The 16635-nt window shown below is 37.6% G+C and overlaps 1 protein-coding gene across 1 annotated transcript in view; it reads right to left on the reverse strand.

The window, feature by feature from the left end:
- The window catches only part of LOC121858309 (mediator of RNA polymerase II transcription subunit 12-like protein), a gene marked incomplete at its 3' end in the record, with an annotated part of 265779 nt that overhangs the window by 86902 nt on the left and 162242 nt on the right, over positions 1–16635 (reverse strand). The window contains 5 exon segments of the mRNA XM_042354642.1: positions 4071–4255; positions 4411–4509; positions 4736–4889; positions 11100–11215; positions 11703–11824. Of these exon segments, the coding sequence (XP_042210576.1) occupies positions 4071–4255; positions 4411–4509; positions 4736–4889; positions 11100–11215; positions 11703–11824 (676 nt within the window).

A 16635-nucleotide genomic window follows, 5' to 3' on the forward strand; every position in this document is an offset into this window, starting at 1 on the left:
CAGTAAAACCTCGATTAACCGATTTTCGGATGAACCGTCAATCCCGAACCCCACAAGTTTTTTTTTTTTTACGGGGATTAGCCCACCCAGGCACAGGTCACTGACCCACATCGGAGCCTGGGGGGCGATAATGTAATAATATTAATACTGATAATGATAATTATAATAATAGTAATAAAGAACCATAAAGAAATGCAAAAATGAAAAAAAAATCAAGAGTGAGAATGTACCTGTATGTATGTTGTGTTGTCAATAGTAAGAGAAACAATTGAGACCCTGCAATTGTGTGTAAATGAGGCAGAAAATCAGACCAGCAACCTGGGACTTGGTCACAATTTTTGTGATGACATATGTTCTTTGACTTTTCCATTTTTTATTCACGGTTTCTGTGCTGGTTCATATTTATTTACTAAAGTGGTTAATGTTTTAAAGCAAATTCTATTGAAATATGAATGGCAAATGAACAAAAATGAATAGAGGGACTTAAATGAGGTAGGTTAGGGAAAGGTACTTTGAAAATGCATGTTTTATTTCTGTAGACTTTATGTACTATTAACCGCCCTTTTCGATTGTCCCCCCATATGTGGTCGGTTAATCGAGGTTTTACTGTATCAGCTGTTGAGGAGCGCTTGGCAACACTCATTTCCACTCCATCTCTCTAATCACCCAAACCTTTCTGCTTTCTCACTCCATATTTTAAAATATTGTGTAATGTAATGTTGAAGGGATACAACTTTGATCATTTATACTTATCACAATCACTCTTAAAATGCGTTAGTTTTTGTATTTATTCAAGACATCTTTAGGTCATGAAACCCACTAATCCTGCACCCAAGAAAGAGTGACCTAACATTCCGTCCCTGTAAACTCAGTTGCCTCTGATGATGTCTTGAATAAAGATGAAAGCTAAGGTGCTACAGTGTAGTTAGTTGACCGAGAGGTAACAGTGAACAACACACGCGGTGGCAGCAGGACACAGACTGATCGGCGGAAAGCTCGATTTAGAGGAAATTTTGATTTAACGAATAGGGGTGGCTCGAATTAGTTCGTTAAATCGAGAAAATACTGTACTGAACTGCTCCTCAGATTCCAGTAGTACCTCTCTATACTGAATACCAAACCCTCTACAACACTGTACTGTACAGTCGGCCCTTAACATACGCGGGTTTAATATACACGGATTTGCAAATACGCTGATTGCAACCGGAGGAATATACATTCAAATTGCGCGCGACACCACACAATGCACACCACTCGCCACACCACACACACACACACACACACATCGCCCGCCACGCCACCCTGCATTCCCTCAGTCAGTCAGTCTCGCTGTAACCACGCTTGTGTTGACATCAGCATTGTAGTGACGAGTGGTGACGCTCTGGAGGCGGGAGCAGGGACGAGTGGAGATGCCAGCCAGTACATTATTAATTGTTTTCATAGCTATTTTTGCATTTAAATATTAAATAAAGTGTTCAGCAAAACTACTATTTATTTCTGAGAATATGGAAATGTAATATTTTTGCTGAAATGACGTACGTATTACAGTGGAAAGTGGGATAAAATCGTGATGAAAGCAATGACTTTCGCTTTCTTTCGTTCAAAAGATGTTACCATAATTGCTTTTTGAATGGTTTTCAGTTTAAAAACTGTATTACAATAATATTATCCTAATTCACTTGTGATGCAACAGTTTTTCAACTGAAAACGATTCGAAACACACGTGTACCGTCTAGCTGATACGGCAGAGCCCTGGTGACATGGTCGCAATCAGACCAGAAATTGTGGTGAAATCTTTTAAGAAATGTGGGATTTCGAATGCTCTTGATGGAACAGAAGACGACTTGTTGTGGGATTATGAGGCTAATGAGAGCGTGATTGAGGATGAAGATATTGATGATCCTATGGCTGATGATGGTGTTGATCCATATGACGATGCTGTTCAAGGAGAGGACTCGGAGTAGCTGTTTGGTGCTGATGACAAGGAAAACGATTTTGATAGATTTTAATGAAAATATTCAGAAATATGGTATCGTAGTATTTATTCAAGTGAATTAGGATAGAATATATTGTAATACAACAGTTTTTAACTGAAAACCATTCGAAAAGCGACTACGGTAAAATCTTTTGAACAATGAAAGAAAGCGAAAGTCATTGTTTTCGTCATGATTTTATCCCACTTTCCACTGTAATACGTACGTCATTTCAGCAAAAATATTACATTCCATATTTATTTCTGAGAATATATTCACTCAGTCACAGTTAAGGTAAAATATACTTGTGATGTAATATTTTAATGAAAATACCCGGTATTTAGAAATATGGTATCGTAGTTTTCTTTTGTTTCAAATTTAATTAACTAAGATTGATGTTTCAAATGTAATGAACAAAAATTTATGTATCTATAAATAAACTTTAAAAAATGAATACTTTATGTTTTACATCGTCCTGTGCTACCATACCATGCATTTGGCTACTTTGGGCTTGCTATGATGACGCAAGAGATCTGCCCTGGCAATTGTACCGACACTCACAGCTGGTGGTGCGTTGGTGCGTCGTTTCCATTGTTTACTGGTAGTTACTGGTAAATATTTTTCAACCTAACGAAACTATTACCCGTTTAGAGGTCGACCCCCAATTTTTTGCCAAATAATTTGGTCTTAAAAACTCGAACTACACACAGGTATATACGGAAAATAAGGACATGGGGGGCCAGGGTTTTGGGGGGCAGCAAAAATATGCAGATTCTTAACATTCGTGGGTATCTCTGTTACCTAACCCCTGCGTATGTTAAGGGCCAACTGTACTGTAAAACAATGCTCAACTGTAATGTGACTTAGAAATAAAGAAAATATAATAAAATAAAATAAGAAAAAGGAACAATGGCAAGCTAATTCAGTGTGGGAGAAATGGGAGGTAAGGCGGGTTGTTGGATGGACTAACCAGGAAATTTCCCTCGTTTGGCCCTGCGACCCCTTTACAACAACAGTACAGGCATCACCCGTGTTACGGAACCCCGGGTTGCGGAATTTCGCTCTTACGGAATTTGTAAATTATGACCAATAATTTCGCGATACAGTCCATAAATCCGCCCTTACGGAAATTGGGGTAAATTTTAACGATTTAAAAAAAAATCACTATTTATAATTAAAATTTTGTGTTAAAAATTATAATTTGTTTGGTGTGGATTTCTTGGTGGTTGCTACCGCCAACGCCACGCGGAGTCAGTCCATTGTTTACATCCAGTGTGCGCGCATGTTTCTCGCCCCAGCAGTTGGATTTAACTTTTACAAACATACAGTAATTACAGTACAGTGCATTACCCTTATTCAAGATGACTGGAAAGAGGCCATCAAGCGGAAGTGACCGCAGTAGTGCAAAAAGAAGCCGCAAAGGCATTACATTGTATATTAAACTTGATGTTTTAAGAAGGTATATCATATATTATTTAATGTACTGTATTGTATGTGTTTATAAATGTTTATTTTCATTCAAAAAAATGCTTGAATTACTTTTTTGGGGGCCGAAAAAAATTCCTTAGGAACGCATCTCCAGTTTTATAATGGAAGTGAATGGGAAAATAGGTTTTGTGTTATGCAACCCTTCCGTAACACGGGGGATGTCTGTATGTAATTTCACAACAATTCTCATATTATTTAGGTTCACTTGGTGTTGGGTTTATAAAACATTATCATAAAATAATAAATTTTCAAGAAAAAACAAAAAAATACCCAACACTCATTCCCAGATGAGTTATTGTGTTGTATCAAATTCCCAGTTCTTTGTTTACATAGTAAAAACACCTGACCAGCCAGCCAGGGACGGAGCTGCTTATGTAAAACTGTATAGAACTACTTTTTGTACTCTATTTTTTTATGTATTAGTAACTATATTTAGTGTTTATTAAAGTCTTGTGTAACCAAACTACAGTATATTCTATATGGACATTTATAATACTGGTCCAAAGACAGCTGAAGATCTGATACTGTGATGGATCTTTTTTTCTAACCAGACAACTAAGATGCCAACATTGTAACATCAACATAAAAATAAAAATAAAAATACTGTACCTGTGACCAGATAGTGATTGAGACAAGGGTGAGCATTCTGGGTCATGGTTGAGATGAAACACTTCTATAGCTGCCTGAGCTACATTGTCAAGCCATGAATTGAGCTCTGGTGACGAGATTCTTTGTTGTTCATACATAAGATGAAGATCTAACCACGAGATACGAAGACTCCACTCATCCAAGTCCTACAAAATATATATGTGAAGTAGAATAAAGTAGAGTACAGTACAGCATACAGTATAGAATACAGAAGAGCAAGTATTTCTAAAGCAGGTATGATTTTAATGACATACATATCCTATAAAATACATAAAGACTAATATGTAAAACTGGTTCTAACTTGGAGTATATGGGAAATGATAGTTTGTTGATCTTGTGAAGCATCATTATGTGTGCTGGGAGAGTCTGGATGGCATATCTGATGCAAGAGTCGCTGGGCCTGAAACAGAAGAGTATATGAACCTAAGGAAGTTTAAACACACTAACTAGGAATTAAGCCCTTTATTGCAAAAGTTTAAGTTTAAGTATAACTTAGAAAATAAGAAGCATGTTTCCACTATACAAACTGATTTGCACAATATGTGGTCTACCAATACACATGAAATAAAAATAATCAAGTACAATAATGAACTTATTTATTACTTCTTCACATTGTTTCTCCTTACCTGTCTTGGAGTCAGAGCACTGTCTAAAAGATTCTCTGCACTGCAAAGTTCCTCAGGAATTTTTAAACATCTCTCTCTCACCCATTCTTGAGAACATATTTGTCTAAGAGCATAACGTGCAAAATCGGCAAGGCTTGCTTTGTCTGCATCCTTCCTGCAATAGAAAAATACATTTTGAAGTTAAGTAAATTTTTCCCTTCATTGGTGTGGTTACCTCATCTTCCAATCACTCTATACTTTTTATCTAATGTCAAATAAAATTGGCTTTCATTATCATCAATGTTTTATGGCCATTTTCCATGCATGCATTGGTTAACTGTGGTTACCTGATGGCAACTCCTCAAGGTACACAGTCTTTTGTAGGCTCTCTTTTCAGGTTCTTAACTCTAATACTATTTCTGATCTCTCCCCATGTCACTTTTGGCCTGTCTCCCCTCCACATTTAGACTCATGCATCTCTTGAACCATTAAAAGATTTAAAATTATGACCGTATAAATGATCTGTAAGAAAAAATGGGGACGTCCAAAGATGACATGCCCCTCAGCTGTTCCTTATTTGATAACAAAAGGTCATAACTGTGCCAAAAATCACTTAATCAGATCCATTTTAGCAAATACAGTAGGTTTGGGTTACTTTGTGAGATAGGGATCAAGAAGTTCAAGAATGTTCACAAAACAAACCATTGTGATATGAAATAACATGTACAGTATTGTACTGCAATTCAATAAAAAATATGGGGTTATGGAGCAGTGTTCAGGTACACCATGGAAAAATTAGAAGAAAGTATCACAATACATCACAGCCAAGCTGCCTCCAACTCAACTCAGTGGTAATACTGGATGACAGTTATGTATGTAAGCCAGGAACTTAAAGAAATGTTTCTATACCTGTAGTAGAAAATAAACACATTCTTACCTAATGAAAAGACCTAAATAATGGGAATGAATAAGTTTTTCTTAATAATTTCAAAATATTTTCCTCGAGTGAAACTAACTCTGTCCCAGATGTAAGCAATGGAGCCTTTACATCGGAGCTTGCTGCCATGTATACAGAATGTTTGGGACAACATCCACACATCACTGTGCACTACAAATAGAGTACAGTACAGATAATACAAAAATTTAGTCATCAAGAAATAATATCATATTAAACATTTGTACAGTACTTAATTTTATTGTTTTATTACTTAAGATAAACTAAACATTATGTCAGTGACTGTCAATGGGCTACATTTCTCACTGTTTACATAAATTAGTGCTGTTAACATTTCTTATTTCTGTTGTGTAAGTGCTATGGAGAACATGCTGCATTGTTTTACAAAGAATTAATATCATCTTAATGAATAACATTCTCTGTAGGCTTTTATTATTTTGATAAACTATAAAATTTGAGTTTAACTCTTATTACAAAAATTGTTTGAGAAGGGATAAATTGCAAAAATAATACTAAAAAAAATTATTCCTTCCTAATCCTCGGTCTTTTATTGAGGTATGAAAGTATCTATTTTCTAGAGAAAGTTTTTCAAAAAGTTATGCAAATGTCATCCAGTGTTGTTGATTTGGCGGACAATTGGTTTATAAGTTTGCCTACGTTAACACACTTATGAAAACAAAACAAAGGTTTTCCAGCACACTTAAATAAATAAAGCAAAGACTGCTTGTGTGTTTCCTGTACACATAAATAATTCAAAAAATTAATTTTATCAGTTTCCTGCTCCCTTTTCTTTTAATTTCACAATTCTCCATTATTTTTTTCTGACAAAACTATGGTAGATGATACAACTTTCATAGTGAGTAATGCATCGGAGTAATGAGTCACATACCTTAGCTCAGGACATTTAATGAAGCCAGCTCTGGCTTGCTATGGATTTGCTGTCACTGGCTATCTTGCCATCTCTCGAGCAAAAGAGTTTGTATTTCCATTGCCTCAGCCTGAACCATTAGGTCACTCACTGCAGCTGTATGTCATTGTATATTCACTATCCAAATGTTCAAAGCTTCTTACTCCTTCCTCTTATTACTTTTTCTTATACTTCTCTCGCCTTCTCATTTTTCTTACGATTCTCAATAATACTGTACTGTATATGTTTTATGTAAGGAAGTTTGTGAGACCAGAGAGAGCTTATGAGTGAACAAGACTTAATTACCTATACAGTACAGGTTGGACCTTGCTAATCCTGGAAGCTTGGGACCAGACTGGTTCCGGATTAGCGAAAATTCCAAACCATCCAAGCCGAGGTAAAAAAAAAAAGGTAAAATAATGCATAACATGTGCTTCAATAGTACTGGTACCAATACAACTTACATCAGCATAAATCTAGCCCAGGCTTACTGAACCTCTTTATGACAAAGTGTTTGTGTTATGGCAGAAGTTTACTGTACACTGGACCTTTGCTTTATGCGCATTCACTATATGGGAATTCGCATACATCTACAGAACTAAACAAAGAATTTATTTGAAATATTCTGTATTATTCAATGCCACTGGGGTTACTTATACATATAGACTTTTCCCTGTGAAAAAGCTATAATTTTGAGCAACAAATTATTATAATCAATGTACTAAGCTAAAGGACTAAAATTTTTATGTTTATACTCAAATTAATCGTTATCTTGCAAGGATTCCAGAAATGCAAGTTATATTCTGCTAAGTCAAGTCAGCAATATTTTATGAGATAAAAACTTTAAGCCTGAAATCACCTTCACCCTTTAAAATCCTTACTGCCTTCTGGCTGGGAGGAGGGGGGAGGTGAGGTGCTGACAGCCAGGAGGGGAGATTACTGGGTGTGTAGTTATCAGAGGAGGGGGAAGGGGTCAGGGACTCAGGATTATACAATAGAAGGAGTTTAAGGTTTTCACTTATAAGATGTCACAGACTTGACTTAGCAGAATACAACTTGCATTGCTGGAATTCTTGCAAGACAGCAATTAATTTGAGCATAAACTTCTCATAATTTGCACAAGAAATAATTTTTTTTAATCCTTTAGCTTAGTACATTTGAGTACAGGTTGTGATAATTGTAATGATTTTTCCAGAATCTTTCATAGCATTACTGTTGACTTTTAGTAGTTGTGGAACATATCCTAATTTACCCCATCAGATTAAGTACCTGTATTCACTATATGAGTCCCGAACCACCGAAGATGCCGGACTATCGGGTCCCGGATTAGCGGGGTCCAACCTGTAGTTGACTACCACCGGTGGGAAGTGGTTGCTTGTGGCAAATTATATTAGGGGGACTACAAGTTTCATATAACAACAGCAGAAAATTATATAAATTTGGCTTACTCTGTTGAATAGATAAATTTGGTGTTGGTCTTCCTCTGGGTTTGAGTTCAGGCTGTTTGTTTAATGTCAATTGAGAGAAATTAAAGTTTTCCATGATCTCAGGTACAGTAAAGTTAAATAAACTGATACAACTGGACTAGGTTTGTGGTGAAGGTCACAGTTAGTACCAAAAGTGTGTGACCCAACTCCACACCAAACATATCAGTCACTGGGGCTGCACAATCAGCAGCTCCAAGTTAATCATATGATGGCAGCAGTGCCAGATGGGAATGAAACGTGCAGTTGTTATGAATGTCACTTGAATTTTGGTCATTTTTTTAATGAAAATGTTGTTAGTATGTAATAAAAATAACATTCAAACAAATTCTTTGCAAAATATTGGTTATCTGTATAATTCAGCTTCATGTGTAGGTGAATCATACAACTAGCAGTGAGTGAACAGGGGAGACTGCAGCTCCTATGAACAAGCCGCCACTGCTGGTGGGCGATGGGTAATGTACAGACCAGGTGTTAACATCATTCTCTTTTACTACATATATTTTTATTTTTTTCCCATAATTAGTTTGCTTGAAAAGGATCAAAATCTCTCTCTCTTTCTATACATTTCTCTCCCTCTCTCTCAGGGTAGTAGCATATCACTTTTTTCCCCTTTATTCAATTTGAAGTATTTCTTGTAAGAATGTTATGCTATATGCAGCTTCCGAGTTATGAGATTCGAACTTTCACATCCAGTGGGGTAAAGGTATAGTATGAAGTGTTGCCATTGTCATCATCTACAATAGATATTTTTCTGTCTTCTGTAATATATATATATATTTTTTTTTATGGGTTACAGCTCACCCGGGCACAGGTCATCGACTCACAATGGGGCCAGGCAAAAAAAAAAAAAAAAAAAAAAAAAAAAAGAGTAAAAAGAAATTAAAAATAGAAGAGAAAAAGAATATACAGGTACACCACCGATTATCCGGGAACTGATGGTCCGGCACCTCCTTTAGTCCAGACAAAATTACGAGGGGGCACTTAACTACCCTCCATCCCAGCCTGGGTGAAGGTAGTTTTAGGCTTAAAGATTTTATTTTATAAAATGTAGCTGACTAGACTTAGCAGAATATAAATTGTATTGCTAGAATTCTTATAAGATTGTGATTAATTTGAGTATAAACATCACATAGTTTGCACAAGAGATAAAATTTTTAGTCTAGTGCAGTACAGTGATCCCTCGGTTAACGAGCGCCTCGGTTAACGAATTACCTTCCATAAGATTCTTAACTTTGGTTAACGAGCATACCCTCGATTAACGAATTCCTTACGAGCGCCCCTCCACATGTTTTCGCTTGCACACTAGCTGTCATATTAATCCGCCAATACAGTAATCGGTTCTAGGGCTTAAATTCCTTACTATTTTAGTAAATATCAAGAAGTTTGTACTATTCAATAATTTTAAAAGTCTTATATTAAAATTTTTAGTCATTTTAACAATTATTTAACATAATTTAAGTACAGGGAAACTAGTTTTTAGCGTGCCAAACAGCCTGTCAACACACCATACAGGCATCAGTCTCTGTGTCTTTTCAGTGGAGGTAACATCTTGCTTCAGACGCTCTTCAGCATAAATGAATTTTTTCTGTGTTTCCAGTCAAATTATTGGTCATTTTGAAATTTATTTTACATATTGACAATATATAATGCAGTGCAGTGATGATTTAAAGAAAATAATCTTGAATTACACCAAGTGAACTAAAATTTTATGGGTGAAATGGCGCCATGGGGTGACTTCTCCTCTACCCCAATGCCTTCTCTTCTCCCTTCTCCTCCACCCCCATTCTAATTCCCATCATCATCATCATCATCCAGGAGCCTTCTACATACACACCTCAAAGTAAGTGTACTTTACTACCTTTTTGTTGACTTTAGGCAATTTTCGGTGAGCTGGAACTAATTACCCAAAAACCCAGTGAAACAATGGTTTCGGTTAACGAATTTTTCGGTTAATGAGCAACCTTCTAGAACGAATTGTGCTCGTTAACCAAGGGACCACTGTACAGTAATGTTGCTCAAAATTATGGCTTTTTCATATTTAATTTACATTTAATATTTGTTTAATTTAAGCTTCAAGCAGTCCATGGTGCTTTAGAGACACAGGAGGTGTATCATTAGTGGGTCAGAGGTGTATTGTTAATTTATTATTACCTGACCTCGGTTGGTCCGGCAAAACGGATAATCCGGCAAGGCTTTGGAACCAAGGGTGCCGGAAAATCGGTTATGTATAGGTATTAATCTACACCACGAAGAGTATGTAAACACAGAAGAAGGCATTGTATTTCACAGTTTGGCTGTGTGAGGAAAGAAGGATGTACTATAATCAGTTATTCTAGTGTGACCAACATCAACAAAGAAATGGTGGGCGTCGCCGGCAAGGCAAGTGTTAGGAGCCCATGGCCTTGCCGGCGGTACACAGGATGCCAAATTCACCGAACATTGCCCGTTAAAGTACCTGTAAAAGAGAGAGAGTGAAGCAACACTGCGGCAAAGAGAAAGGCAAGAAAGATTATACACTAAAGGAGGAGAGTTAATAAGACAAAATGCCTTTGATTCCACCCAATCTAACAGATGGACAGAAGAAGAGCCACCCCAGATATGAGAGCAGTGCCCCAAGTTAGGACGAATGAATCCCTTATAAACTTGAAGCAACTGCTCAGGAGTGAAGTAGCTATGGCATCTGTAGAGCAACCCTGAAGTCCCAAGGTTGTTAGAGTTGGGACTTAAAACTCTACAGTACTGATTTTCATTCTGGGGTCATCTGGTAATCAGTGTGTCAAATAAATGAGTCTTTTCTATACATTTGCACTGAATTTCAATATTCTAGACTTCTAGCTATTCCGGACTCCCTTACCCCCTAATAGTCCAGATGACCAAGAGTTCACGTATAGGAAAATGGTAGTAATTTAGGTAGCCGTTAAATAAAAAAAATTAAATAAAATGTCATGAGATAACTCGAGGCTACTGTATAGCTGTGTTTGTATAAACATTTATATAGATACAGTATATCATAAAGAATGAGACAGGTGTACTTACCCCATCATATCAGAATCATTGGAGCCACTACCCATATCAGATGTGCCAAGTATATCAGATATGGAAGCTTGGCTCTTACTCTGTCCACTCAACACATCACTAACAATCAACATTGCCTGCAATAATATAATCACAAACAATGGAAGATATATTTTATGCATAGACCTGCAAAGGTTACCAACAAGGAATGGCAAGAGGTATAGAGAATACATTTTACAGTACAGTACAGTATAAACAAATTAATAAAAACTTAAACCTAAAACATGTTTCCATATTTTGAACATTCTGATGTAATTTTTCAGTGGGGATAGAAGGATGAATAAATGGAAACTCCTTTAAATTACACCTGTATGATATCATTGACATTATAATATTATTAATGCACTTCAACAACTTTGGTTTTTAAGCATGTTACAGGGATAGTACTTACACTAGTCGATCAAAGAGAAAAAGTTATGAGAGATATAAATATCTGGATATATGATAATACATACTCATATTTTAAACCAGATATGGAAATATAGTGCAATCTTGTAGTAAAATTCCACAAAGCTATAAAAAGAGGGGGTAAACTTAAACTGTAGTAAAACTGCAGAATGCTACCTTTAGGACAGCAAGAAGGGGGCTAAGGGTAATGGCAGTGTGGGCTGCAGCCAACAAGTGACGATCGCAGCTGAGCCGGATGCTGCGTTGAGACATGCCTGTGGCTACACTCTGAGATGAACCTTAAAAAATAAAAGGATTGAGCTTGAAACCTCATTTTACAACTGACCCAGACTAAATCTACAGGATTAAGATCCTTAGAAGCTCTTGAAATAGTACAAATGTTGTTTGAAGTAGCACAAATGTTAAATAACATAAGAGAGGTACAGTATGTGGTATGGTTTATGAATACTGGGAAAGGAGGTACAGGGAATTGTGAGTTTGCCTCAGCCGTTCGGCTTACCGTGTAGGTGTTACTTTACATCTGTAATGATATTCCTTACTTTTTTTTTTGCTTGTTTTTCAGTATTTTATATTAGTTTTGTATTTGTAATAGTTAAAACCACCCTCATCATTTTAGCCACATCCAAACTGTCAGCATGTTATGGTTATTTTTTCAAATTGTAATTTCAGATAGCTATAGTTATGAATTATTATTTTTTTACTATGTTACATGCACACACAATCTTACATACAAATTATGAAGAAAAAAAATATCATAAGGTCAAAAACAAAAGGGAATCAACTTTCTTTGTGTTATGAGTTCACACTAAGTGGTGGAGAGGGGAGTGAGGGATCTCAGCTGTTCTGAGCTGCTCCTGTGTGTAGTGAAACAATTGACAAATTCAGTCATCCAGCTGCCAAATGGCAATACAGTATTCTGTTATTTATTGGTATTATTTTTATTTATTCCTCACATTTATTGGTACATAATATTTTATCCTATTTCTCATAGAAGAACTGTAACACATTCAGTCCATTGCACAAAAACTTGGGTACCCTTCATTGTTTGTTGATCGTTGTCTTAAAAGGGCTAAAAATATCCTTTCAGTGTAGTCACACTAGACAAGTTCCTACATTTAAGAATATATTTACTCTACCATATCGCAATGAATTTGTCCTGTTAGTTCAGTCCCTTAAACTATTAAACATTAATGTTGTTTTTAAGTATGGCTAAACTATTACTACAGGTTGACAACCCTTTATCCGAAATTCCGAAAACCGAAAAGCTCTGACAACCAAAAGTTTTTTTGTTTTTTTAACAAGGATTAGCCCACCCGGGCATAGATCACTGACCCACATCTAGGCCTGGGGGGCAAAAATGTAATAGTAATAATAATTATAATAATAATAATAGTAATAATAACTATAATAATAATAATAGTAATAATAATTATAATAATAATAATAGTAATAATAATTATAATAATAATAATAGTAATAATAGTAATAATAATTATAATAATAATAATAGTAATAATAATTATAATAACAATACAGTCAACCCTCACTTTACGCGGTCCCAAATTCGTCGTTTCCACGTTAACACGGTGCTTTGCCAGAACCTAACGTGCTCACATTACGCGGTGCGTGAACCCCATTACACGGAGAGTGTCCGGCGCGACGCTATTTTTAGATTCGCCCCACCCGCCTGCCTGCCTGTGCTCCTCGCCTCTCCCTCCTCCTCCCTCCGCTTGGGCAAGCCGCGCGGTAAGGTTGCGCAGTGTGTGTCTTTGTTGCGTTATCACTGACGTCATATGACGTATCGGACTGTGATTGGCCATGCATCCCTACCCCCCTCTGCTGCTAGCTGTAATTGGCTTAAAGTATTATGACGTGTCCACCCGGGGGAGGGAGGGAGGGAGGGAGGGAGGGAGGGAGGGAGGAAAGATGATCCTTGACCTAGCCGCGCCAGTTTCATCCCTCCACGCCAGACCGTGTAAACGCGCATCCATTGTTCCGTAAAATGGCTTCCGCCGGACCACCACCCCCAGAGAGAAACCTTTCCTTACCTGGACCCAGCGGCACTAAACCAAAGAAGACACGAAGTTCATTAAGCTACGAGCTGAAGTACCAAATTGTTCAAGATTTGGAGAAAGGAAGACGCCAAGTTGATCTCGCGCGCCAGCATGGCGTCAACGAATCTACGATTCGTACGATCAAGAAGGATGCAGCCAAGATAAAGGAGCACATGAAGCTCACAAAGTCTGCAGGTGCTTCAGCTATCAGGTATTGCCAGAACAGGGTGCTGGCAAAAGTGGAAACTTTGCTGGTGAGTTATTTGGTGCGTCAGGCGCGACGCAACATGGCGGTGGACACGCGCTCAGTGCAGGAGTACGCACGTGAGCTATACGCAGCAGTGACACGTAAAATGGGAATTGCAGAGCCCAAACCCTTCAATGCTTCCCATGGTTGGCTGCATAGGTTTAAGAGGAGGAACAAGGTCACCAACATCAGCATTGGTGGTGAGGAAGCGAGTGCTGACCGTGCGGCGGCTAGAGATTTTCCTCCGTTTTTACGTGAGATTATGGAGGAAGGACAGTACACTGACGACCAGGTGTTTAACATGGACGAATCTGGTCTTTTCTGGAAAAAGTTACCTTCCAAGACCTTCGTTGTCCAGTCTGCGAGCAAGGTAAGGGGCCGGAAGATGCAGAAGGAACGCATCACCGTCCTGTTTACCACCAATGCCTCCGGTACCTGTAAACCAAAGTTATCGGTGATTCACAAAGCCCGCAAGCCGCACGCCTACAAGAATATGGACATGAACAAGCTTAATGTCCACTGGCTAACTGCACGTAAGGCGTGGATGTCCTCTTCTCTGTCCCTCTTCTGGTTTGACAACTTTTTTGTTCCTGACGTGCAGAAATTCTGCGAGCAACAGAATGTTCCATTCAACATTTTGTTGCTCCTTGACAACGCACCTGGACACTCGCCCCTACTAATGGATCGTCACCCCAACGTAAAAGTGGTCTTCCTTCCTCCCAACACCACGTCATTAATCCAGCCCATGGACCAGGAGTTAATCTGCAACGTTAAAGCTGCATACTCGGCAAAGAAATTCAAGCTCCTGAACGACTCTACCAACACCAAGGATGAGTTGCGTAAGCTGGGTGACACCGACAGCGAGAGTAAAAGCGACGAGGACAAGGAACAAGAGGCGGCGACTCAAGAAGTTCTCGTCAAACAATTTTGGAAGAAGTTTAACGTCAAACAAGCTGTAGACTTCTTGGTGGAGGCATGGGATCTGCTGTCTACTGCTACGATTCGTCACGCATGGAGACATGTGTTGCATGGCATACCAGGTGAGAGGAGGAGTCAATCTGTTACTGGTCAGGTTCAGACTGTTGCAGTAGCAGTGGACCTTGCCAGAGAAGCTGCGCAGACTGTTACAGCTGAAGGCTTCTCCGAGACCACCAACGAAGACATCATGGAGGTGATCAGAGATCCTGAAGTGACTGCCGACGAGATGTTGGAAGAAGAACCCGCCAGTGAAGAGGAGGAAGAAGGTGCGTCATTCTCCGAAGAACCTAGTTTAAGTCATAGTGATATTAAGTGTGTCATAGAGTTAACAGAAAAAATTAAGTCCATCGTTTCCCGCGACACTGACGATGAACGCCATGACGTCTTCCATAACCGACTGGTGCAGGCTATGGAGCCGTACATCAAGGTGTATCACGACAACATCAAAGCCAGCCGTCAGCAAAGCATAACCGAGTTCTTCGCCCGCAACCCACCACAGCCAGCCCAAGGCAGTGATAGTGATAGTGAAGGTGATTTTGAGGGATTTGTCAGGGAAGCCATGACAACTGTAAGTGACAGTGATATTGATTCACCTAGTAATGGTGATTCACCTAGTAATGGTGATTCACCTGAGTGGCAGTAATCTGCCCTCTGCCTCGGAACCAGCCTCCATCCCCGTATGCCGACCCATCTCTTCTACTACCGTGAGTGTTCCTTAAAACTTTTCGTTTTTTAACCTATTCTTTATTTTTCCTATGTTAACCTTTATCTTTCCTAACCTAACCTCTTCTATATTACTTGTTTTTCATGCCACCATAAAGTTAAGATAGAATTTTTACTACAACATAGTTATTTGTCGTCAAAAAGTGGAGTTTGGGGGTCGGGCTGGGTTCTATTGGAATTAATCCCATATGTTCTGTTATTCACTTAACGCGGTTTTCACTTAACGCGGGACCTCTGGGTTCAATTGACTGGCGTTAAGTGGGGTGCAACTTTGTATATATATATATATATATATATATATATATATATATAACTATATATATATATATATATATATATATATATATATATATATATATATATATATATATATATATATATATATATATATATATGTATGTATGTATGTATGTATGTATGTATGTATGTATGTATATATATATGTATTTAATAATATGTATATATATAATATATATATATATATGTATATATATACACATACATACATACATACACATACTACATACATACATACATACATACATATATATATATATATATATATATATATATATATATATATATATATATATATATATATATATATATATATATATACAGTATTACCCCGCCTAACGCGGTTTCACTTAACGCTGTTTTATCATATACGCGGTGCCTCGCCAGAGCTGAACTTTCACTTAACACGGATTTTTTCCACATATACGCGGTGAGTGTCCGGCTCGAGACGCTATTTTTAGATTTGCCCCACCCGCCACCCTGCCTGACTGCCTGTTTTAGCTCATAAAATTCATACAAATTACCCGGCCAGAATATAATTTACATTGCTGGAATTCTTATAATTTGGTGATCATTTTGAATATAAACATCATATATTTTGCATTAGACATACAAATTTTAGATAAAAATTTTTCTCAGAGTAACTATGTTATCTTTTGTGCAAAATATATGACATTTATATTCAAAATATTCCTGGTCTTACAAGGAATCCAGCAATGTCAATTATATTATCCTAACTTTAGTTTGAGGTATTATTTATTAAAATTTAGTGGTTATCCCACACATCTCC

Source organism: Homarus americanus, unplaced genomic scaffold (assembly GCF_018991925.1).
Source record: "Homarus americanus isolate GMGI-L3 unplaced genomic scaffold, GMGI_Hamer_2.0 scaffold57980, whole genome shotgun sequence".
NCBI lineage: Eukaryota > Metazoa > Arthropoda > Malacostraca > Decapoda > Nephropidae > Homarus > Homarus americanus.